At 38.6% G+C, this 27319-nt stretch overlaps 1 protein-coding gene across 1 annotated transcript; it reads right to left on the minus strand.

Annotated features, from left to right (window-relative positions):
- Positions 1-3674: 3674 nt before the first annotated feature.
- On the minus strand, positions 3675-25769 carry LOC117386452 (uncharacterized). The gene is made up of 5 exons (XM_055229250.1): positions 25699-25769; positions 24934-25623; positions 23418-23525; positions 3885-3907; positions 3675-3785 (listed from the first exon to the last, which is right to left on the minus strand). Exons 1-5 carry the CDS (start codon positions 25751-25753, stop codon positions 3675-3677), a joined length of 987 nt encoding a protein of 328 aa, XP_055085225.1. The 5' UTR covers positions 25754-25769.
- Positions 25770-27319: the final 1550 nt, after the last annotated feature.

Consider the following 27319-nt stretch of genomic DNA (forward strand, 5'->3'; position numbering starts at 1 on the left):
TTTTCACCGACCGTCAAGTACCAAGGCTAGTTTTTTGCTGGCATTCAAATTAGCAAAAGCTAGCAAGCCTTTCTCTGAAGGCAAGTTGAAGACAGTGAAGACATCTGCAAATGTTAACATGTTCCCAAATGTTAATGAATATATTTGAATAAAACAGTACTATTAGTGTCTAACCTGATCATCTTCAGGAGATCCGTGACTGCCTCGCACCACTTCTGTGAATTAAACACATATGTTTCTGTTATGGATTTGATGTCATTAAGCAAGATATTTCATGAGGTGATTAAAAAAAAGAAAAAAAAAAGTTTTCCTGTTATCAAATTAAAAATTGTGTATTGTGTTTTACTTTTTTTTTTTTTTTTTAGCTCAAGCTCTGGAGATCCCAAAGCGTAGCACCTACTGCTCCTGACAGGTTGCCCCAGCAGCATTGAAGGATGGGTCACATGCAGAGCACAAATTTGTTCTACAGGGGCCAATACAATATACCTTAAATCTCAATATGTAAATGTAGAAGTTACATTTTCAATTGTTCTGGGGATGATGAAAGCATCACAAGTCAGGATAGGATTGTTCATGGATAAACATCAAACTGTCCATAGAAATAAATTAAGTAAACAAAAATATGTTATGAAGTAATGAATGTAACTTGTACCTCTAGTTTGCTTCTTATTTTTTCTCATCAGTCGCACCAGGACCAGAACAGTGACGACAAATGCAACAGACACAACAATCAGGACCGCACCCGCCGGGCTTAAGCTCTGTGGATCATTTCCTTCAAACAGAAAATAAATCATACACATATTTATATGTTATTATTATATCATACATTTGATTTTTAGCTCACAAAATACTTAAGTTTTCAATATGTCTAATTTTGCTGTTACAATTATAATATGAAATAACATTGTGATGATAGAAATGTGGATGGCAAATTCAAAATTGAATTTGGCCACATGTGCAAAGAGCATTAAAATTGCATTTGCCTTGCTTCTGCATACATCTGGAAAATGCATTTGACCATTCTTTGCCGTGTTTAATCCTGGTCCCAGTGCCCTGCAGCGTGCGGCCACACACAGTCACCACACAGAAGTAGGTCTCATCTTCAGCAGAACTGATGTCCTTCCAGATCAGGGGTAAGTTACTAACACATGAAATTTCTCCAGTGTCTCTCTTCTCACAGGACGTACTCATAATCCCTGTGTTCCATGAAGCCATTTGAGAAGCAGAACCATTTTTAACCCAGGTGACACTGGTGTTTTCTTTAGGACAGAGGTTTGTGTTAAATGAACAGTTGAGGGTCACAGAGTCTCCTGGCTGCACTTTGATATAGTCTGGACTCTGGACCACAGACTGCATGGACCTGGACTCTCCTTCAACCACCACAACCGTCCCTGCACTAAAGTCCAAATAATGGGCGTTTTTATTAATTCCACAGTAGTACATGCCGGTGTGTTCCGATGTTACATCCGGCACAGTCAAAGTACTGCCAGTATCATAAGACTCCACTGTGTATTGATTATTTTTGATTGAAAGACCTGAAGCACTAAATTCTAAGGCTAACATTTGTAGCCTCCAGTTGGTGTCCAGTTTGTACCAGACCAAAGTGTTCCAACCTTCGTCGACTTTACATTTCACTTGTAGCTTGTCTCCAAGTCTCACTTTTTGGTAAGATCCAAACTGAAACTGAGCTGCAACTGCAAAAAATAAACAAAAAATTAATTGTATATAGTATTTTTTTTTAAAGTTATAGAGCAGAAATGTGTTAGTTTTCATCCTCACCCTGAGCCCACAGAAGAATCACAGCCACAAACTTAGAGAACATCTTGTACCTTATGATGTGTAGTGGGCTAAGGTTAAATATATATAAGATTTGTGAGGTGCTGATTGGACAACAGCAGCTGCGTAGCTCCACCTGATTGGATGCTTTTGTTAATACCACTGACAACTGCATAGGGCCCATAATGACGCATACACATGGTCCTTATAATGATAATCGCAGATAGGTACTTCTTTGATCTTAAATATTTCTCGCTCATGTGGTTGAACTTTTCTGACATCCAGGTTTATCCACTCGAGTGTAGTCTACTTGTTAAAGTGTCTGTGGTAACAATGAAACTGAGTTTAAAGTGATAAAGTTTTGACGTTGTCAGAGATGCACTAATGGCAGCATTTTCAAATATTTTTTTATGTTGTTTGAATTTTATCACTTTAAAGTATCACTACTTTTTTTTTTTGTGCGAGGCATCTCAAATGTTTAAATAAATCTTTACAATGGGAGGACTGGCCATACACATGAATTGAAAACAGTAAAACTTTATGTGTATTGAAATATGAGTAAATTAAAAGTAGCTTTGGGTCAGATACTGTCTTACTTTCTTAGGGGTAAAGGCAAAAAATAACATTAATACATTGTAAGTTGACTGAACATTTTACAGGTAAAAATGTATCTAACGTATATCGACAATTAAGAAAATAAAATTGAAAAACAAAGTAAGTACAGAGTAGTGGGCGTGTACTACTGTGAAAACAAGGACTGATTGAATACAGTATAAAGATTAGTCAATCATGCATGTATCACTCTAAATACAACTTCAAGTGGGTAAATGAGAAGGAAAAACAAGTATAACATGGTTCAAACCTCTAAAAAGTCAAATCCACTTCTTTTTTTTGTGTGTGTGTGTGTGTTTTTGAGGAATTCGGTTTAATCTAAATGACAGTGAGTGATTACATCTTACTATTGTTACGGACTAGTCCTGTGTTGGCCTTGCCCCAATTTGTGCAGATCCACCTACTTAGATCCACCCACCGCCTAGTCGCACCTGGAGCGGCTCAACAATCAACGCTGGAATAAAAGCCCGGAGCTGCACACCGCACCAGCAACCAGTGGGTCCTCCACTGCAGCATCTTTGAGTTATTTGTATTTTATTTTTGTATTATCTAGTTGTTTGATTTGTACATCCATTTGAGCACAATTTTTTGTAACAATAAATTTACTTTATAATTTTTTGACCACGTCTCCATGCTCTCGTTTTTGTTCTACGCCCGGCTGTAACATCTTTTCGTTGCGTGCCACCACCCCTGGACCAACTGACAGGTAACACTATGATGAACCAGAGCCGTAAGGACAGGAGGAAAATACGATGTAGTCTTTTTTTTATATTTTATTTAATATCATTATGTGAAAGTGATGAGCTATTAAAATTCACCTTAGGAGCTGAATAATATTAGGCATATAGAGCTTCAATTTTAGAATATAACAATAACAATGCTACATATTCCGCTGGGGTCGCTGAGTTTGTACCAAATGCTGGTTCTCAAATTGTTTAAAATGTGGCACCTAATTTCCACTGTATCTCCAAATTCGCTTTCAAAAATATCACTTGAAAAAAACAGTTTGAATAGTTTGAAGAATGAAATATGTATTATCATTCTATTTAAAAAGAAATAACAAGGATTAGCTACTAGGAGTCAAAGCAGGACAATACTAAAAGCATTCAGGATCGGCATTGTAACAGCTAGCGAACGACAAAGATTCTTAAGTCAGTGGAGGTAATATGAAAGTGATAGAGGAGCTTTCTGATTGAATAAAAAGTTTTGTTTTATTTTTTATTTTATAGAAATGTATAGTACATAAAGATTTTGTTCACAATTATTCAGATAAGTAATGTCAGTTTCTACAGTTGAACACCAGAGTAGACACATTCAGTGTTGATGCTGTCGGCGTGACTTCTTGGTCTGCTGAAAGTGCGATGCTTTAAGGCTGCATAATGGATGACCTCTTCATTCTGACACAAATACAAATAAATAAATAAATAAATAAATAAAACTTTCATTTAAAAATAAAACAGTACTATACAAAAGTCAATCCACAACATATGTCCTACCTCTGTGGTCACTGTAGGTTGTGCTGCAAAGAAATGCATCAGAATTTAGGTATAGAACAGAAATTTTGAAATGTATTTATGAAATCACAACCACTCACATTTCCTCTTGTAAATCACCATTGAAAGTAACACAGACAAGATTAAAGTCCCCACCAAAGCTCCACTCAAGACATGTACCAGTACTGAGGGCATGTCCTTGTCTGAAATATGAAAGTAAACAATGCAGTAAGTACAAGAGCAACAGAATGAAAGTTCTTGTCTTCATGGAGACGTTATTACTTTGCCTGTGAAGTTTTGCCCTATGGCAAAAGACTTGTCCATCTCCATGAAGACAGTAATTGAACTGATGTTAGATGTGTTACATGCCATACTGAGGAACATTCCAGGCAAATACATTCATGTCTAAGTGCAGCTTTAATATGATTTCCCTAATCGGCATTGCAAATGTTACAGAAATGACTCCACAACCACATATCTCTAACCACACTAAAACAGCAATAAATGTATCTATACAGAGGGGCAAAAAAAAAAAAAAAAAATTAGTAAACTAGATCCACATTTTTGCAGGTGTGGATTCTTTGAATGTCAATGCCAAACCCTTTCAAAAGTAGTAATGTTAAATTAAAAAACTGCATTAATTCTGTGTTTAAATAGCAGAGCAAAGTGTTTAATATGTGTGTAATAATGTGAGATTAAGTATCTTGTAATTCAACTGAAGCCTAAAAATGGGCTCTGTGCACAAGGGCAGCTGGAGGGCCTGCGAAGAAATTTTATAAATCCTGACTGATTAGTGTCAGGGAGGACACATCTGTGTTTAGAAAGGAATGTCTTAGTGTTTCAATGCCAACGCTAACATCTCTTGAAAAGGTAATCTAACATAACAAAAAAATGACATTTGTGGTAAAGACTCACAAAGATGTATCTTTCTAAAAGTGCAATTGTTCTTTGGTGATGTTTTCCCTGTATTTGTAAAGTGTTTAATGTATGACATCCTCCGTGTCCACTGCCTGATCTGTCAGGACTTTATTTAATTTAGATTGACTCAAAAACCTCATAGATATTACAGTGATGGTTTTACGCACCCTCCCTCTGACCAAAAGTAGCCAATTACTGTTACACACAGAGCCACTTTATTATGTTAGATTATTTTGAGACTGTTAAACAAATTCAAATGGTATTTGGGCAAAGGTGTAAACTTAACTAAAGGTAAACAGTACACAATAAAGATTGTTATAGCTCCACTTCTTAACTATTATACATGAATGTTATTTGTATTTCAAAGCAGATCCTATAATACTACAATTATAAACTTAAAGTCCATATGACTAGTTCACATGTTTTTCTAATTATGACATTGTTTTACATCACTTAAGTAGCAGTTTATGTGGAAAAAGTTGAAGAAAAGTAAACAAAATACAGGAAGTAGCGGTGAGTTCTAAAATGGAATGAGGAAGGTATTTTTTTTGACTGTTTAAACCTTCATTTAACAAAATAACAAAACAAAATTATTTGCTTTAGTCTAATCATAACAATTGAGTAATTTAGAATTATTGTTGCTAGGTAACATTTATATAATTACCTCTGCTGCTTGTCAAAACCAAAAAATTTAAATTATTGCTCTACCCAACATAGAACATAGCATTTCATTTGATTTGCTGAGACTAACCAAACACTAGAAGAGAAAAATATGGACTTGGACTGGGCTTCAGTAGAACAGGATTTGACTGATTCTTTCAAACCTATGATATTTTAACACAAAGAGAATAAGCAACAGAATCCTACATAAAAACTTACAAAATTGGTACGGCTGGAGGTTCATAAAAATGCATCCCACGTGTCTAAAAATATGTTTATGGCGTAATACTAGAATCAAAATTGTTAAACAACCAATATTTTGGACACAATGGTTACTGAAAGGTATTTGTCGTATTGAAAGGGGCATCCTAATGTCTGATAATACTGTCAAGGAAGAAACGCATGGTCACTTTTGGATATATCTTCAGATTATGGACTGTTTAAATGGAAATGTAAAGGTGTCTGATTGAAGAAATCTGGTGAAGACATTTCTGCTACTACCTCGTTACTCAACAAAGCCTCAAAGTAGTACATTCTGTGCCCATCAGTTCTAAAACATGGCATATGGGAGTCAATTCTTACAAATAACGGTGGTTTCTCAGTGAGGCCAAGTGTCAATTTGTTCAATATGAAATTCAACCTGCAAAATGTGGGGACAGGGAACTATCTCCAGACCTTGAGGTAGACTTGGTCTGGAAGACGCTGAAATCTGGACAAAATATTGGACGTCATGCAGGGCTGGTTGCCATGTTACCTGCCCAAGTTGTTCAAGCTGTGTCTATTTGGGGACAAAAGACAGGGACCTTGTCTAAAAAAGCCTGGTGACCTGTGCAAGACTGATTTTAAGAATGCAGAAAAAATTCTGCATGCAAAAAATGAAAGTGTTAAAGGATAGAATGGAGTTAAATGTGTGTGAAGGAAAAGGAGGGATTGAGTGGTGGAAAGGGGGCCGAGCAGTGCCATAATTTTAATTCTTACATTAAGTCTACAACTGTCTGACTCTTCAGTGTTTTTTTCTTTAATTTTTATTTTGTATTTATTTTTGCAGCTTATTTTTAGTTTGTTCATTTGTTAAATTGTTAAAAGCAGCGAATATTTAAGTTGCAAAAAAGAAGAAAAAACCCTCTTCACATCATTTAATGCAAGAGTAATCAGAAATGCTTTTGGCCATCAGGTGTATGGTCAAAAACACGGGGAAGTCGGTTGATTATTTCCTTTATTTATTGGGTTAGCCTATATTGATAGTAGGTTAGGCCAAATCACCCATTTGATCTTCAATACACTTCCATAGTTCCACTTGTGTGTTAATGACAAATAAGAGACTTAACTTACTGTACATTTCTATCGTTGTTCCTGTACCAAGCACTGTGTTTCCACATGCAGTCACCACACAAAGGTAGGTCCCAGCTTCAGCAGGACCAACTTTTATCAGAGTCAGGTTATGTACACATGAAGTTTCTCCAGTGTCGTTTCTCACCTCACAGCTCATATTGGTGTTCTCAAAGATCCTTGAAAAAGCTTGAGAACCACTTTTAGTCCAAATGACACTGGTATGTTCTTGTGGACAGAGGCCGGTGTTAAATGAACAGTTGAGAGTCACAGAGTCTCCTGGCTGCACTCTGATATAGTCTGGACTCTGGAGCACAGACTGCATGGTCTTAGACTCTCCCTCAAGCTCCAGAACAGTGCCTGATGCAAATTTAATATTTTCCAGACTCAAAACTCCACAGTAGTACGTACCAGCATCCCCCCACTCTGTAGCCAATATCTTCAAAATACTGACAGCAGGGGATAGCTGAACAGAGTATCGATTTCTAAACTCATCACTGATTGTACTGTGACTCAATAAGATATCAGTTGATACAAGCAGCTCCAATCTTCTGTTCTTGCTCAGTTTGTACCACACGCTGGTTCTTAAATTGCTATAAATGTGGCACTTAATTTCCACTGTATCTCCAAATTTCACTTTTTGAAAAAAATTAGTTTGACGGACTTCACGCTCCCAAGCTGTGCCTGGGAAGGTAAAAAAAACTATGATCATTATGTTTAAAAGTGAGTCAATCTTTTAGCAACAAAATTTTAGCTAAAATTGATTAGTTACTTACATAGGGACCAAAGCAGGAAAACATTGAAAGCATTCAGAATCATCATTGTGTTTGTTGGTGACTGACAACGATTCTGACTGGCCGATGTCAGTGGAGGTTATATGAAGGGGATAGAGGGGCTTTCTGATTGGATAAGAAGACCCATCATCTGATAGGTTGACTGTAAAATTTCCACTGGTTTGCTAAAAATAGTTTCTGCAGCACACTGTGAAATGTTTGAATATAGCTACAGTTTACTGTACTGTACCTTCAATTATTTCACCATGCAACCACTTTTTTGGAGGGGTTAATGTATTTACATAGACATTTAGAAGATAATTAAAATTATGTTGAAATAGCCTGGTCATAGTTATTCATATGTTGATAACCTCTAATTAATACACTCAGGTAAGTCATGTTATGAATCAGAGAATAGAGTTTGAGTTTAATGCTCAAAACCACACAGCGTGATGTAGTCTTGGGTCTACTACACCAGACTAAGACTGTATCTAATCTTTTCTGTGAGACTAGTTGCCTGTATGACATGGACACTTTCTGTAGTTGTATGTATATATATATATATATATATATATATATATATATATATATATATATATATATATATATATATATATATATATATATATATATATATATATATATATATATATATATATATATATATATATATATGAAATATTTAAACTTCATCTTTTGCAATGCTGATTATGGCTGAAACCTCCCTTTGTTACATCTGCTAGACGAAAGAATGACCTGTGAATGACTTCGGAATTTGTTGTGAATGCTCATTAATAAGGATGCATCGATACCACTTTTTGCAAAACAAGTGCGAGTACTTCATTTTGAGTACTCTCCGATACCAAGTATTGTTACCAGACATTTTTTTTTCCAGGTGTTTGATTATGGTTGTAAATCTAATTCATTTTATGGGATTTTTATAGTATAGCCTACTTTTTTCCAATCTGCAATCTGACCAGAACTGAAACTGAAGAAGCGGCTTGGATGAGCAGTGAAATGTCTTCACTCCTTCAAAGTTTTGTCTAGTTGACAGATTTAACTTTGGCTTTTACTGCTCACTCAGTTTTAAAATATTAAAAATATTACCGTAATCTTCTTAAAATCTTAAGGGATTTGCTACTTATAAAGAGACCAAAGCAGGAACACGTTGAAAGCATTTAGAAGCATCATTGTAATAGTTGATGATCGACAAAGATTCTGACTGGGCGAAGTTAGTGGAGGCAATATGAAGAAGAGTGTTTTCCTTTTGTTTTGTTTTTACTCTGACTTAAATGTAAGCACAATGCAACCACACCACACTTTTTTTTTGTTTTGTATATACATTTTGTATAAAGTCATTTGAAAGATATTTAAACTAAAGATGTGACTGATTACAATACCTTGGGCATACTGATTTATTATAACAATAAGTATAGTATAAACAAAAGTAATAACCTTGAATTACTGCACTGATATTATGAATTAGAGAGGATGAAATAGTGTAGTGTAGGGTGCTCCAAACCACAAAGCGAGATGTAATCTTTCGTCTGCTAAACTAGACTATGTTTGTGTCAAAGCAGCTTGATCTAATCTTGTCTGTAAGACTAGTGGTCTGTATGACATGGAAACTTTCTGTAGCCATAGAAAATATTTTCATGAGACATTGCTGGGCTTATAAAAAACATTTTTCAATATGAAAAAGTCCATTCAGTGACAACGTATTGACGTTACTAAAAAACATGGCTATAACATTCAGTTCTATTGAAAAAAATGCAAGCAGCATATTGAAAAATTGATAAATTCCAAAGGGACTTAAAGCCACAAGCAGTGTTAAAAACCTTCATCTCAGCATGCACCTTTCTCCCTTGCAAACGCCTCTGCCTTGCCATCATTCCTACAACGCAACTACAAACATAGTCAGGTTTAACATGACAACACTGACAAGGATCATTCCAGGGTCATTCAGAGTTTAAGTGAATAATTTATGTCACTGACGAGGGATTTTACTTAGTGACGCCCACATTATATATTTTTTGTTCAGTTTAATGTGAAGAATGTATCTGCTAAATTAAGTGCATATCATCTAATAAACCAATTTTCAAAGTATAGGTAGGTGGCGCTATAGTAATGACTACATCATAAATATTGATGCATGTTTTTTTTGTTTTTTTTTAATAATGCTACGTAAATAACGTAAAGTGTATCGAAAAACCCACAATGATTATTAATGCTCTATGTCTCAAGATGGTGTGGACTAAGTTTGGATCAAAACCCTGGTACTAGTTTGTTAAAATATTTGCAGAGTTAAATCTGTCTTGAAATTTCAACTTGGTCAGAGGATGGAGCTACAATTATAGTTTAGGCTTGTCTCAGGGACATACCCGGAACACCTCCCTAGGGAGCCGTCCAGGAAGCATCTTGAACAGATGTCCAAGCCACCTCAGCTGGCTCCTCTCGACGTATAGGAGCAGCAGCTCTTGTCCTGTCAGTCATTACCGAAAGTTCATGACCATAGATGAGGCTAGGAACATAGACTGACCAGTAAAACAGTCCAATACAGCGACTGCATCACTGCGGACTCTGCACCGATCTGCCTGTCAAACTCACTCATCCTTCCCTCACTTGTGAACAAGACCCCAAGATACTCCTCCACTTGAGGCAGGGACTCCCCACCCACCTGGAGAGGGCAAGCCACCTTTTTCTGATCTGATCAAAATCTGAACCATGGCCTCAGATTTTGAGGAGCTGATTCACATCCCAGCCGCTTCACACTCGGCTGCAAAACACCCTACCTGCTGCAGGTCCTGCCTCGATGAAACCATTAGGACAACATCATCTGCAAACAGCAGAGAGTCCCTGGCTGCACCTAGAAATTCTGGTCATAAATACAAAGAACAGAACAAAGGGCAGCCCTGACGGAGTTCCACATGCACCGGAAACAGGCCTAACTTACTACCGGCAATGCAAACACAGCTCCTGTTCTGATCATACAGGGAGCGGACAGCCCTAGCAAAGCGCCCCCGACCCCATACTCCCGGAGCACCCCCCTAAAGGGCATCACAAGAAACTCGGTGGAATGCCTTCTTCAGATCCACAAAACACATGTGCACTAGCTGGGAAAACTTGTATGAACCCTCGAGACCCCGATGGAGAGTATAGAGCTGGTCCAGTGTTCCACGACAGGGACAAAAGTCACATTACTCCTCCTGAATCCAAGGTTCAACTACTGGTCAGATTCTCCTCTCCAGTACCCTGGAATAGACCTTACCAGGAAGGCTGAGGAGTGTGATACTAATGTAGCTGGAAGACGAGGAGGAAGCAGAGATCCTCAAAGTATTCCTTCCACCATCTGACAACATCTCCAGTTAAGGTCAAAACAGTGTTGGTGAAGCACTGCTTCCCCCTCCTGAAGTGTCGGACGGTTTGCCAGAATCTCTTTGAGGCTGACCAATACTCCTCCATGACCTCCCCAAACTCCTCCCAAACTTTGCCTCCGCACGAGCCATGGCATGTTTGGCTTGCTGGTACTCGTTAGCTGCCTCTGAAGTCCCACAACCCAACGAGGCTCGATAGAACTCCTTCTTCAGCCTGATAGCATGCCTTACTTCCAGTGTCTACCATTGGGGACGGGAATTGCCGCCCTGACAAGCACCGCAGACCTCACGGCCACAGCTACAAGCAGCCGCATTGACAATAGAGGTGGAGAACATTGCCCACGCGGAATTGATGTCTCCAGCCTCCCCGGGGATCTGAGAGAAGTTCTCCCAGAGGTGCGAATTAAAGACCCCACTGACAATGGGCTCCGCCAGATGTTCCCACAGTACGCTTGGGTCTGCCAGGTCTGTCCAGGTTCCTCCTGTGCTAGCGGATCCAACTCTTCACTAGATGATTGATTGACAGTTCTGCCCCTCTCTTCACCCGAGTGCCCAAGACATGTGGCCAGATGTCAGATGACAAGACAACAAAGTCGATCATCAACGTCTGACCCACCACAAGGTTGTCCATCAGTGCATATGGCAAGAGGACATCCTTGTGCTTGAACATGGTGTTCGTTATGAACAAACTGTGGCTAGCACAGAAGTCCAATAACAAACAACCATCTGAGTTCAGATCAGGGAGGCCTTTCTTCCCCGTCACCCTCTCCAGGTGTTACTGTCGTTGCCCATGTGGGCGTTCCCCAGTAGAACAACAAAGTCCCCAATTGGCACACTATCTAGTATCCCTCCCGGGCAATCCAAGAAGGCCGGGTACTCTGCACTGCTGTTCGGCCCAAAGGCTGACACAACAGTGAGAGACCTGTCCTGATCCCAAGGCGCAGGGACGCGACCCTCTTGTTCACCAGGGTGGCGGCTGAGCTGTGGGGTAATAAGCAAGTTTTCTGTGGGCAAAGCCAGAGAAATGGAGAGACCAGCCCCCCTCAAGGAATTGGGTTCTAGAGCCCAAGCTATGGGTGGAGGTGAGGGTCATGGGGAGCTTGCTGTTGAGCACTCACCCCAGGCCTGGCTCTTGGGTGGGGCCCCAATAACGTCTAGCCACGTGACATAATTGGCCTTGTTTTCCTCCTCACTATAAAGGGCTTCTGCATGTCATTTTTCATTTGGCAACATCTATGGAGGTTTGTCAATGTCTGAGGATCACAAACATGTGGGATAGGACAGATGGTATGTCATGGTGGTAAACATATTGACATTGGGACACACTGGAGTGTCTCTGAGCTTGTAGAGGATCCCTTATTTTTCCATTTTTGGATGTCCATTTCCTATTGTTCCTCCATCTCGTCTATTATTTCCATCCTCATCTTCAGATGAATTTGAGTTGGTCAAGCTGGTCATTCTCCAAATCCGTATCGCCATCTGTGGAATAGTCCTCATCATGCTCTCTCCCAGAATCCATGAGTATATCCAAATCCTCCTCTCTGGTGTACCTTGCCATCTCTAAAGCCTTTCTCCTACTGCCCCCTATTTACACCCTATTTTTAGAGGTGTACCTGTGTGAACAACCTCTGGGGAATTCAGAAAACCAAAACACTATGCAAATTTTGTTTACAACCGTGATTGATTGAACTAGATCATAAGACTTTAGTATGCTCCTCAATCAGGAAAGGCCTTTGATGCAACGAATCATACCTTCCGTTCTTTCCCTCACCTTTTTGCACCCCTTTTATCCCTAAAACTTTAAGAATTAAGAAGTTGTTATTGCAAAAAATGCAAAAAAAAAAAACCACAAGTTTTTCTTTGAGAAGGTGTCTTTGATCCTAATGGGAAAAACAAACAACCAAACAAACAAGCAAAAAAACAAAAAACAAAAAACAAAACCATGAATTTAGTTCATTATGTTTTCCCTATAGAGAATTGTGTTATAAACTACTACCAGTCACAGGCCCATACCAAGACCTACTAAAACTAGTTAACTCATTGCACTTCGAATGCACTTTGTGAGATATATATAGGTATTCAGAAGTTTTTGCAGCATAAGTGTAACTTGTGTGCTCACTGAGCAGTTAAAATAATAATAATGTTTAAAGTAGAGGACACAAAACTTCTAGGTATAAATGTGTGAGTTTTATGATAATCTCATACTACAGAAAAATTAAACATGAAAAAAAAAATAAACAAAAAAAATACTGTCAATCTTTAACCGAACCCAGGGGCTAATAAAAAGCGCTTAGTATGAGTTTCCAGCTGTGACTGCAGAAATTTCAACACCATTGGTCCTAAAAACAAAACAATAAAAACATAAACTTACCAGGCTGCGTGTGGTTGTGCTGCATCCACCACAGAAATGGTAACAAATAAAGCCGTCAGGGATTTAGAGAATTACTGTGTATTTCTGCCTAGTTTAATGAGGTTTTTGAAAATATTGACAAAAAGACACTACTTTGACAAGCTGATCTCAGCATTTTTTGAATATTTAATGTCTTTTAATATAAGTGAAATATAATTCACATAAAGGTTTTTTAATATTTTTGAGCAGATGAGCACTTACACAACCCTGGTGAGAACATACAAATTTACATGGACTTCAAAATGTTCCTTTACATTTACATCAAAATTTTTCAAAAACTTCACACATATTTTGTAATAAATAGCTCCAATATATAGAGCTCCCTTAGATTTATGACAATATTGTAATTGGTTGTTGAAAATATATATATTTTTTATTGATGTGTTTTAGAGGGGAAAACAGGAGCTGTTTTGTCCCGATTCTCAAGAATCACAAGACAAAGTGTGATTTTTGACAATAGCTTTATATTTCTTACACATATGCTCATAAATGTTGTGCAATTTTGCTTAGGGAAAAGTAATAATTAGAAAACCATGAAATCCTGTCATATGCTTTTAAATCATGCATCATTTAGAGGGACAGTTTGGTCTTATTAACAATTCTTCACTTGAGAGTACACATCTGTCTCCACAACAGTAGCTTTCCTAGGGGGCCTAGAGGTTGTGTCCATGGATGCATCATTCACCCGTGCATAAATGACTCCATCTTCAGTCTAAAAACAGCAGAAACTGTTATATTTAAGTAAATATTGCCAGTCAAAAGTTTGGACACACTTTTTCATTCAATGGTTTGTCATTATTTCATGCTATGTTCATTGTAAACTCATCTAGTGGTAAAGAAAAAAGTGTGACATAACTCAAAACATGTCCTTTTATAATTTAGAACGGCCACCCAATCTTGGCATTCCATTAATGAACCCTGGCACAAGTGAAAACCATTTCAGGAAACTTCATCATAAGGCTCATTGAGGGAGGGCCAAGGGGTTGCAACTCTATTAACAAAGCAAAGCATGGTTACTTTAAGGATTTTTTTATTTAATGCATAATTCCATACATCTTTCTTCATATATTTGATGTGTTCAGTATGTATCTATCAGTGTAGAAAAAGAAAAAAAAGCATTGAATGAGAAGGTGTGTCGCACCTTTTGACTGGTAATGTATATGCATGGAGCAGCAGTGAGTCTGACCTGGTGGTCCTGATGAGCTCCATGGTCGCCCGTGTGCATCTCTGACAATATTAAGAATTTATTTTCATGATATAATTCTGAACTTAATATGACATGAAAGAAAATAACTTCCATTCATACCTTTGCGTTGTTTTTGACGGTTGATGTACACCACTCGCGCTAGGACAAGCACAGACACTCCGAGAGCAATGTTCAACCCGATCAGTGCTATGGCTGTCAGACTGACACTGAATTCTGTAAAAGAAAACAGTATTACATAGTTGGTACAGACAAAATTGGTTGAGTCTTCTGCTTATACCTAGGTAGTCATATATTTGAAGCACAGGTATAGTGTGTAGTGAAAATAAGGTACAGGAAAAAACAAAAAAAAAACAACAACTCTATGACAGAATACAAGGCTGACTTTTTCTGAACAAATTGCCTAAATACCAAAATATACTTTAGATGCCAAAGAAAACACACTTACATTGCTATAATATTCCTCATATTCAATACAGATATCTCACAGCAAAATAGGCACTTATGTTCTCCAACACTGTTCCTTAAAGATCGGTATTTTAATGCTATATTCACCTAAAAAATGTATTAAAATGTTCAGTGAGTTTCACTATTGTTTTCGACGGTCTAGATCCCCCCTCTCTTTGCTCCCATGCAGTTAAGTTATTCATTTTTGTCCTGCTAATGGATCTACTACACATTGCATCAGGCTTATATCATGCTTTTGTATATTTATGGAGAATTATCACGTGGGAGCATGGGTGACGTTGGTTTGTGGGCTGAGCATTGCACAGAATCTTACTTGTATGGAGGGTTTGAATAGTGTTCAGGAGAGATAAGTAAAATGCTAAAATATTCACACACATCGATGACATCTAAAACCTCTTCAGGCATATTTTTGATGGTGGAAAAGTTACAAAAAGTCTATTTTACATAATACCCACGTTTTAATCTACCCCTAATCTTAAAAATGCACTAAGTAACTTTTAACTTTTCTTTGTCATAGGGTCTGTCTTTGTCTGACTTTACTCCTGTGCCTAAAATGTTTTCCTGTATGGCATTAAACTTGTCTTATCTCCATGGATATGAACCGGTGATGCCAGAAAGCCAAGTTACAGGACAAATCAGGACAAAAAGATAGATATGATCAAAAAAAAGAAAACAAAATAAGAATTTAATGACATATTGTGGAACATTTTAGGCAAATCAATAACATCTCCATCAGTCAAGGAGGTAACGTACCCTAAATGAGCAAAAGCACCTTTAACCATTGTACATGTTCCTGTTCAATTGAGAAATAAACTACTGTGAATACATAAATAAAGATAAGTAAACATAAATGTATGTAGCGGTTGTGGGTAATGGGGAACATAGAGTTGGCCCCGCTTTAAAGTCATACTATGTAATTTTCTGGAGGTGGAGAATTGACTGTATATCAACAAATCAACTCATGGAACTAGAAAGTTAAAAGCATATTTCGGAAAATTCTTCATGGAGATAGATAGGTTTAATGCCGCACAATGGAATAACAACATTTCCAACATTTCCATTCCAAACAAGCAGGAGATGGCCCTAGTGCTGACCAAATAACAGACAAGTTGGTGAAGATGCAACCCTGTTCACAGTATGGACGCATGTTTTTCTATGATGCTATAACTCTAAATAGTGTATTAGTTCTTACTGTACAGATAGATCCTGGTCCCAGCCCCCAGCAGTGTGAGTCCACAGGCAGTCACCACACAGAGGTAGGTACCATCTTCAGCAGAACTCACGTCTGCCATGGTCAGGTCATGAATGCACAAAGTATTGACCTGATTCTCACAGATCATACTGTCTTTACCAACATTCCTTGAAATTATGTCTGAAACAGAACCTATTTTCATCCAACTGACCCTGCTGTGGTTTGGTGGACAGAAGCTGGTGTTAAATGAACAGCTGAGAGTCACAGAGTCTCCTGGCTGCACTCTGATATAGTCTGGACTCTGGAGCACAGACTGCAGGAGTGAAGGAGGACGTCTGGACTCTCCCTCAACCACCACCATAGTCCCTGGTCCAAAACTGACATTGTACTCGTTTATGACTCCACAGTAGTACGTGCCAGCATCCTCCCAGGTTACATCAGATACATTCAAAGTAGTACTAGTTTCAGAAGACTGTACCGAGTAGCGATTATCAGTGTAGATCATTTTCTTTTTACTGGTAATTGATGCTAACAGTTGTAGTCCCCTGCTGGGATCCTGTTTGTACCAGACCAGAGATTTCCCTTCTCTGTAGTCTCTGATTTGACAGTTTACAAGTAATGTGGCTCCTTTCGTTGTTGTTTGGAACACTTCAGGTCGAGACTGTGCCTCAGCTGAAATTAAAACATCCATTAATTGTATGTACAGTATATGAAGGTAATGTAATGACGTTCAAACTCACCCTGATACCACAGCAGGCTCAGGTGCAGAACCATAAAGGCAGAAATCATGTTGGCTCTCAATGGATGGTTATGATCTGAAACGAGGAGCAGACGCAATTTAAAGTCCAGAGCAGAGCTGTTTGATTGGACGGCAGCATCCACATAACTACACCTGATTGGCTGCTTTTTTATGTCATCAACTACAGCATAGGAGGATGGACGATACATTTACCTAAAAGTAACCATGACTTCTTTCATCATCTACTCATTGCATATTCAAATAAAACAGTATGCAATAAAATTATTTTAGACTCAAATTTCAAAGACTAGACTGATTCTACAAAAGAACTACACACATTGGTGCTATTTGCAATCATGCTAATTGTGGGAAGACCTGTGGCCATGATGAGAGTTTGAAACAAAGAATGAGGTTGAAATACTGTAAAAATACAAACTCACAAGAGGTTTCTCACACTAGCACCCAAAATAATCATATGCTTATGTAAGCGAGCATGGGGCTGTGGCTACAAATGTATTATTAGACAATAAGTTACTTTGCATCAAATAAAGATGCAAATGGTAGTCAGTGAGAGACACAGTTAAAATGAATTTACTAAAGTGTAGTTAAATGAAAAACATATCTACATACTTTCCACTTGAGCCCTGACACTACTTTCTGAAGAGCGAGTGTTTCTGTCCATGTTCCAATAAAGCAGTTTTATTCTTTCAAGGTTAAAGAGTGCCTCAATAATCAAATCAAATCAGATCAAATCAAAATGACTTTATTTGTCTCAGAGGGGCAATTTGAGGACAAAGAGCAGTAAAATACACTAATGATGAGGATAATAATAATAATAATAATAATAATAATAATAATAATAAAACTAAAACAAAAGTCTTAGTGCAACTCAAGAGAGAGGGTTATGAGATCCAGTACAGGGCAGTTTGAGAAGAGTAGCAGCCCTCAGGACAAAAGTGTCCCTCCTTGGTGTCCTCTGTGTCCTGCAGCATCACAGCAGTGTCCAGATGGAGCCAGGAGAGCGGAAGGGGAGCTCAGATCTATTATTGACCAAAGTACATTCACGTTTTAGTTTTTTTTTTTTTTTTTTTTTTTTTTTTGCAAGTCTCTTTTTACAATTTTCTAACCTATTTACATACATGCAACACATTTTAAATCACAAACTTGTATGGAACATAAAGATTCAGTTCACAATTATTTGGACATCAGAGCATAGTATTCAGTCATACAATGGTAATATACACAGTAACTAAACACATAATGTCACTTTCTACAGTCGAACACCAGAGTAGACACATTCAGTGTTGGTGCTGTTGCCGTGTCTTATTGATCTGCTGGAAGTGTGATGATGGATGTCTTCTTCATTCTGACAAAATGTGAAACAACAATAAAACTTACATGTAAAACTAAAATGCAAAAGTCAATCCAAAATAAATTCCATACCTCTGTGATCACTTTACGTTGTGCTGAGAAGAAGAAATGAATCACAAGTTGGTTATTGAATATACATTTTAAAATGTATTGATCTCAATGCCACTCACATTTCTTCTTGATGATATAAGTGGTCAATGAAAGTAACACAGGAAGTATTAAAGTCCCCACCAAAGCTCCACTCAAGACATATACCAGTACTGAGGGCATATACCTGTCTGAAAAAAGAAAGTAAACAGTGCACTAAGTACCAGAGAAGCTGAATTAAAGTTTTTTATGACTAATTAAATGTGTACTTAATAACTTTTCTGGTGGGGGGCTACCACCTGCTTGTCTCCATGGAGATTTTATTGTTTTGCCTGCAATGTTTCGCACTATGGCATTAAACTCAATCTACACTCCAAGCCACCAGGCCAAGTTACACATCAGACAAGTGAAAAGGCATCCTTGGTATCAACAGCAGTGCATGTTTAGATAAAATGTAGATTAATTTAATGCCATATTGTGGAACATTCCACGCAAAGGGTGGTGGAACCTCCAGAGTTACATAGTGCACCTTTTAACATAATCTGTGTATTTGGCATTGCAAATGTTACAGACAGAATTCCACAGCCACATCACCATAGAAAACTCCACAATAGTTTTGAATGTATGCAGTAGGGATGTAAAAATAATCAATACCAAGATGCAAGTTGACACTGGCACAAAATCGGATCTCTGGACTACTTAAAAGACGTGTAAACTCTGATGTGACCAATTTTAGGGACAGTGATCCAAAAGAAACTAAATAATTTGGCTTTTTACATGTCATTTCAATACTGTGGCATTAAACTGTTTTTTATCTCCATGGATATGAACTGGTGATGTTAGAAGGTCAAGTTACAGGTCAAATCAGGTCAAAAAAAGTAAAATATATGAATTTAATCCTATACTGTGGAACATTTCAAGCAAAGCAATAACATCTCCATCAGTCAAGTAGGTAGCGTACTCTAAAAGTTGCATAAAGCACCTTTAACCATTGTACATGTTCCTGTTCCACAATTTAAAAAATAATAAACTACTGTGAATAAATAATATAATAAAAATAAGCAAACCTATATATAGCTGGTGAGTGTAGTTAGGAATATAGGGTTAACCCCGCTTTAAAATCATAGGATGTAACTTTTTGGTGGTGGAAAGTCAACTAGGTTTTATGCCACATAATTGAATAACAACAATTCTGGAAAACAAGCAGAAGGCCCTAATAAGAGTCATGTTTGTGGAGATGCAAGCCTACTCACAGTATGGACGCATGTTTTTCTATGATGCTATAACTCTAAATAGTGTATTAGTTCTTACTGTACAGATAGATCCTGGTCCCAGCCCCCAGCAGTGTGAGTCCACAGGCAGTCACCACACAGAGGTAGGTACCATCTTCAGCAGAACTCACGTCTGCCATGGTCAGGTCATGAATGCACAAAGTATTGACCTGATTCTCACAGATCATACTGTCTTTACCAACATTCCTTGAAATTATGTCTGAAACAGAACCTATTTTCATCCAACTGACCCTGCTGTGGTTTGGTGGACAGAAGCTGGTGTTAAATGAACAGCTGAGAGTCACAGAGTCTCCTGGCTGCACTCCGATATAGTCTGGACTCTGGAGCACAGACGGCAGGAGTGAAGGAGGATGTCTGGACTCTCCCTCAACCACCACCATAGTCCCTGGTCCAAAACTGACATTGTACTCATGTATGACTCCACAGTAGTACGTGCCAGCATCCTCCCAGGTTACATCAGATACATTCAAAGTAGTACTAGTTTCAGAAGACTGTATCGAGTAGCGATTATCAGTGTAGATCATTTTCTTTTTACTGGTAATTGATGCTAACAGTTGTAGTCCCCTGCTGGGATCGTGTTTGTACCAGACCAAAGTTTTCCCTTCTCTGTAGTCTCTGATTTGACAGTTTACAAGTAATGTGGCTCCTTTCGTTGTTGTTTGGAACACTTCAGGTCGAGACTGTGCCTCAGCTGAAATTAAAACATCCATTAATTGTATGTACAGTATATGAAGGTAATGTAATGACGTTCAAACTCACCCTGATACCACAGCAGGCTCAGGTGCAGAACCATAAAGGCAGAAATCATGTTGGCTCTCAATGGATGGTTATGATCTGAAACGAGGAGCAGACGCAATTTAAAGTCCAGAGCAGAGCTGTTTGATTGGACGGCAGCATCCACATAACTACACCTGATTGGCTGCTTTTTTATGTCACCAACCACAGCATAAGAGGATGGATGATACATTTACCTAAAAGTAACCACGACTTCTTTCACCATCTACCTATAACGTATTCAAATAAGACAGTATGCAATAAAAAAAATATGAAAATATTTTAGACTCAAACTTCAAAGACTAGACAGACTTTACAAAAGGACTACACGTATTGGTGCTATTTGCAGTCATGCTAATTGTGGGAAGGCCTGTGGCCATGATGAGAGTTTGAAACAAAGAATGAGGTTGAAATACTGTAAAAATACAAACACACAAGATGTTTGTCACACTAGCACTCAAAATAATCATATGCTTATGTAAGTGAGCATGGGGCTGGGGGCTACAAAAGGTATTATCAGACGATAAATTACCTTGCATCAAGTAAGGATGCAAATGGTGTTCAGTGACAGACACGATCAAAATGAATTTACAAAAGTGTAGTTAAAGGACATATACATGCTTTTATTTGATTGCTTCAACTACCACATGAAGGAGCTTGCATATCAGTGACCATAGACTGTATGTATAAATGGACATAGCTAACCCAACAGCAGCCACATTCCAAATAGGAAGTGATTATGGGCACACTTCCAGCTCCACTGATTTTGGCTTCAGTTCACTTTACATTGGAAAACTGTCACCCCTCTCTCCGTAGCAGCTCGTTATTTTGGTCTTAAAATGTTTGTATTAACCTGCTCTTCATGATCCTGGTATTTTTTATGTCACTATTGTGTCTGTAACGCAACATATGAACATCAATAACAGACAAATCAGGCACCTTCTTTCCTGAGGTCACTCCCGCTAGCTTTTCAACAGGTTTGATCAACAGTGTTGCTAAGCACCCTCCCTCTGAAATTAGCAGTGTAGGCTGGAAGGGGTGTTACCTACAACAGCTTTGCTCCATATTGGCTCTTTGGTTACTATGATACTCTTATTTAGACTTCCTAATATGGAACTCCACACTCATCCCTATAACTGTTAGCCTCGAACAAGCTTCAATTAACTTGAGCTGAATCCTATGGGTGATGTCACAATCCCTTAGTTCACTTCCTCATTGTCATGATGCCTGTTTGTTGCTGCCCTCCTGTACTCTCTCTCCCCCTCCCTCAACCTGTCTGTCTGGAGCTGGGCGGAGTCTCTGACTCCTTCTGCACGCACCTGGAGCGCATCAGCGCAATCACTCTCACCTGTGGTGGCGCATAAGAAGACTTGGCAGACTACACTCGGGGCCAGACCGTCTGCGTGTAAAACGTGAATGTTCCAGCTCTGTTTTTGCATTCCTGTTACCCGCCTGCTTGTTCTCATTTTGGATTTTGCCACCTTTCCAGACTCCTGCCCTCGCCCGCTCCTGCTCCTGCCTCTACGCTCCAGTACAGTCACCTCACTCCGCATTGCCTGTCTTGGTCTCCGGCGTCCCGCCTGCTTCTTACCCTGGGTCCCACTCCTTGGACTACGCCGGCCCTGTCTGTCCTGGTCTCGTCCCCGCTCCTGTCTTCACTCCAGCCCCGGCTTCCCGTTCCCGACCCGCTCTCCGTCTGTCCTGCCTGCCTCCTGCTTCCTGGTTCCTCGTGTGTGTCATTTGAACTATTTAAGACTTTGATTCACAGACTTGTAAATAAACACTGTCAACCTGCTCTGAGTCCGCATACTTTGGTCCTGACCCGCACCGTTACAACACACATACAGTCTATGCCAGTGACACACATACCACACATTGAGAAACACTGCCCTAGATGATTTGACATAAGTTGCACGCCTAGTATGATATCTTAAGAAAACCTAGGGTGTAGTGTATATTGAACTTGGGGTTTATACAATTATTAAATTATTTGATTTATGCATAGGTCAATGTTTACTGTGTTTTTCTTTTTCTTTAAGAAAGTCAACAACTAAACACATATCTACATACTATTATATACTGTATTTCCACTTGAGCCCTGACACTGCTTGTCGAAAAGCTTATGTTTCCATCCATGTTCCAATAAAGGAGTTTTATTCTTATAAGGTAAAAGAGTCCCTCAATAATCAAATCAGATCAAATCAAAATCACTTTATTTTTCTCAGGGAGGCAATTTGAGCAAACTGAGCAGTCAAATACAATAATAATAGAAAAACTCAAAAGTCTCAACAGAGAGGGTTAGTGAATGCAGTATCAGGGCAGTTTGAGAAGAGTAGCAGCCCTCAGGACAAAAGTGTCCCTCCTTGGTGTCCTCTGTGTCCTGCAGCATCACAGCAGTGTCCAGGTGGAGCCAGGAGAGCAGAAGGGGAGCTCAGACCCATTATGGACTGAAGTACCTTCACTTTTTAGCCTTTTTTTTTTCCAAGTCTCTTTTTACCATTTTAAAACATATTTACAAACATGGTACACATTTTAAATCACAGAATTGTATAGAGCACAAAGATTCAGTTCACAATTACTGGGAAATCAGAGCATAGTATTCAGTCATACAATGGTAATATACACAGTAACTAAACACATAATGTCACTTTCTACAGTCGAACACCAGAGTAGACACATTCAGTGTTGGTACTGTCACCGTGTCTTATTGATCTGCTGGAAGTGTGATGATTTAATGCCGCATAATGGATGTCCTCTTCATTCTGACAAAACAAAAAAGAACAATACAACTTACATGTAAAAATAGAATGCTACTTTACAAAAGTAAATCCAAAACAAATTCCCTACCTCTGGGGTCACTTTAGGTTGTGCTGAGAAGAAGAAAGGAAACACATGTTGGTTATATAATATACATTTTAAAATGTACTGATCCCAATGCCACTCACATTTCTTCTTGATGTTATAAATTGCCATTGAAAGTAACACAGACAGGATTAAAGTCCCCACCAAAGCTCCACTCAAGATAGATACCAGTACTGAGGGCATATACCTGTCTGAAATAAGAAAGTAAACAATGTAGTAAGTACAAGAGAAGCTAAATTGATGGTTTCATGATTGATTAAATGTGTACTTAATAACTTTTCTGGTTGGGGGGCTACCACCTGCTTGTCTCCATGATGATCTTATTGTTTTTGCCTGGAATGTTTCACACTATGGCATTAAACTCAATCTCCACTCCAAGCAGTTGGTGCCACTAGGCCAAATTACACATCAGACAAGTGAAAAGGCATCCTCGCTATCAGCAGCAGTTTAGATAAAATGTAGGTGAATTTAATGTCATATTGCAGAACATTCCAGGCAAAGAGACTGAGACAAGCAAGTGGTGGAACCTGCAGAGTTACATGTTGCACCTTTTAAGATAATCTGTCTGTTTGGTATTGCAAGTGTTACATACAGGATTCCACAGCCACATCACTACAGACAACCCTACAGTAGTTTTGAACATACGCAGTAGGGATGTAAAAATAATCATCAATATCCAGATATAAATTGACACTGGCCTTCACATGCAAACCAAAATCTGATTATAATCTGATTTCTGGATTTTTAAGATTACTCAAATGACACTGCACTGCAAAATCTGATGTGACTAATCTGGGGGACGATGATAAGAAAGAAATTAAATGATTTGTCTTTTTACTTGTCATTTTAATAATTGTATTGGTCAAAAAATCTGATATTAATCTGATTTTGAGTGTGCATGTAACCACAGCCAGTTACACTTGTGAACTACATATAACTAGATATCAGGACTGCAACAATTAATCGACTAACTGTGACTAGTCAACTAAAAAGAATAATCGTGTATTTTGATGGTAGAGCAGTGGTCCCCCAACCTGAAGATAAGAAAATCAATTCCTGCTTGGACCAACTTCTGTCATTGTGTCCTTAGGTAAGATACTTAACCTGCATAGCCTAGCATGAAAAAGGTGTGTGCATGAATGTGTGCTAAATACATACAAAAATAATTGTTATCTGCAGCCCTACTGGATATTTATTTGAGGAGGTGTCAATGCTTCTAGTGCTCTATCCCTTTTGGTTGTATTACCACATGTTAAATTAGTAAAATGCTTCATCTTGCATAATATTATGATTAAGTGGAGATGATAAAAGAACCAGGAAGGACTACATCATTTACACATTAATTGCCATTGGATTCAAAATGTCCACTGAGCTTCACCATTTGTTCTGAAAGTGATTTTGATTTTTTAGAATTGTGACTGCTCTACATGAAGGATGAATTCACTTAAGCACACACACCACACCAAAAATTGGGACAAAACTGGGACTAAGCCAAGATCAGAACTAAACTGGGACTAGAACCAGACCTAACCATGTCTATTAGGACAAGTGTGGCCACAATACAACCAGATAAGCAGTACACATGCTTGATAATATTACCTTCAGAGTCTGATTTGCTTTTAGTCCCGAAGAGGAGTTTTCCGCATGAGGCCACAGCACATTTCGTCCAGTTACTAGTTGCGTGGTCATCGTGCACGGGAAGGTTGTAGATACAGGACTTTGATGAAATGTCCATATTGCTTTCACACTGATTACTGCTGCCTCCATGACTGTAAATAATTCCTTTTGCAGACTCATAATTATGACTAAACCAATAGACTTGATGTTCTTTGTCACATATTCCATTGTTGAAGCTACAATCCAACGGTGCCGACTCCAAGCCTCGTTGAATGCTGGAATTCTCTGACGTTAATTCATAGTCCAAAGTTGTAAAATTAAGTCCGGCACCTTCTATGTCCAAGGTAATCGATTCTAAAAAATCTAGCTTGTACAAGTTGCTACTCATACAGAAGTAGGTGGCTGCATCAGAAACTAGCAAATCCTTAATTTCCAAGTTGTTGTAATTGTCCTTATTATTAAGTCTAAAACGTTTCTTGACTTTGAAAATATGATTCAATTCTCCTTTAGACTCATATTTGTTGTAAGAAGTTATTTTCACTGGTATTTGCCCAAAAGCTTGCTTGTACCAGTAACATATCACAATATTGACGTCTTGACAATTACACTGTAATGTTGCACTTTCTCCAACATGACGACTCAGAGTAAGATGGGATAAAGTTGGAAATGGTCCTAGAGATAAATTTCCAAAACAATTATTTACAAAGTAGTTTTTGTCAAACAGTAAGAAAATAGTTGTTTACTTACCCAAAATGATAAGGGTGAGGTACATAAGAGTCCTAGCAAAGTGATAAGGTGACATTGTGCCTGAAGTTACAGTGGTAGTACAGTGTTCAATCTATTGAGTGTTCTTATAAGGGCAGACTGTGTCAGCTCGCCCAATCAGATTTCACAAAGTGTGTCCTCACTCTACTCACAGTTTTGTAGATTCAGAGGTCACATAACTGACAACAAAGTGCTGAATGTGATGATTAACCAGTTCTGTGTTATGTATTATGCATACTTTAAGTAAGTTATTTTTGGACATTTTGACCTTTGTTTTTCATTGAGTTTAATTATATATATTTGCCTGGGATCCAATCTCCCTGTGTATGTGATTAATAGTTGGATTAGTCAATCAGGGTTACACATGGCACATAACAAACCTGATGCGATGTGCAGTAGTTACATTAGCAGTATGCACACTGATTGTGTTATGATAGCATTCTGAAGGGGGAGTGTCTTCACATGGAGAACAAAGGAAGGGGATACTCACAACTAAACCTGAAACTTATAAAATGTATTAATATGTTGTTTTTAGCTAATATAGCATTTTCAAAACAATGAGCAATAAAATGGACTATGTCTCTCAGCTGGCCTGGGAATGCCTCAGGGTCCCCCCCAGAAGAAGAAGTGTGTGATGGAAAGGGAAGTTTGGGCCTCTCTGCTCAGACTGCTGCCTCTGCAACTTGGATAAAGCAGAAGAAAATGAATCGTCAAAAGTTAACATGGTGATCTAATCATGTGTTAGCAGTTAATACCCCATATAAGTAAAATGTCACCTCTTTAAGTTCCAAATAAAACTGAGGGTACAGTGATAAATGACAAGACACTGTTCAATAACCAGACGTTCTGAGCTCTGGTTCAAGACCAAATGGACCACATCCTGAATAAAAGCCATTACAACAACTTTACTCTGGATAGGGTAAGAAGGTACACTTGCATGTTTAGACCCCAGTCCCTCAGGAGGAGCTCTGACTGTAGCCAATACATCAAAAGGAGCTGGGTGGACATTGGTTCAGCAATATCACTTAATATATGCATAAAGTCACTTCAGCTCAAGGCTATCCTTTATTATTAAGTTGTGTAACCAGGTTTCTTGTCAATCCTTTGGAAAGAGAAAGTGTCAGTAGTCACCTCCAGTCTCTGTCTCTAAAACCTTCAAATCAGGCTAGAAATCTAGGGGTAATAATGGACTCAGACTTGAACGTTAACAGCCACATCAAATCAATAACATCTGTAACGGCCTGCTCACTGGCCTCTCCAAAGGAGTGTTAAGACAGCTGTAGTACATCCAGAATGCTGCTGCTCGTGTCCTGACTAGAACCAGGAATTACAAGCACATAAATCATGTGTTCAGGTCCCTGCACTGGCTTCCTGTTGCTCAGAGAATAGACTATAAAGCAACTCTGGTTGTGTACCCGTCTCTCCATGGCCTAGCAACAAAGTACATCTCCCACATGTTAGTGCCATATGAACCTGAGGACTTCAGGGGCCGGCCTCCTGCTGGTGCCCAGAGCCAGGACTAAACATGGGGTGTCAGTGTTTCAGTTTTATGCAGCTAAAACCTGGAACAGTCTTCCTGAAGATGTGAGACAGGCCTAACTGT

This window comes from Periophthalmus magnuspinnatus, chromosome 18, assembly GCF_009829125.3.
Source record: "Periophthalmus magnuspinnatus isolate fPerMag1 chromosome 18, fPerMag1.2.pri, whole genome shotgun sequence".
Taxonomy (NCBI): domain Eukaryota; kingdom Metazoa; phylum Chordata; class Actinopteri; order Gobiiformes; family Gobiidae; genus Periophthalmus; species Periophthalmus magnuspinnatus.

What these genes read in the sequence shown, in the direction of transcription:
- LOC117386452 (XM_055229250.1), bottom strand. Translation starts at nt 25,753, where the DNA reads ATGTCACCTTATCACTTTGCTAGGACTCTTATGTACCTCACCCTTATC. An exon ending in TTATAACATCAAGAAGAAAT is followed by an intron (nt 3,908 to 23,417) that starts GTGAGTGGCATT and finishes ATTTCTTTGCAG; the next exon opens with CACAACCTACAGTGACCACA. An exon ending in AACCTACAGTGACCACAGAG is followed by an intron (nt 3,786 to 3,884) that starts GTAGGACATATG and finishes TATTTGTGTCAG; the next exon opens with AATGAAGAGGTCATCCATTA.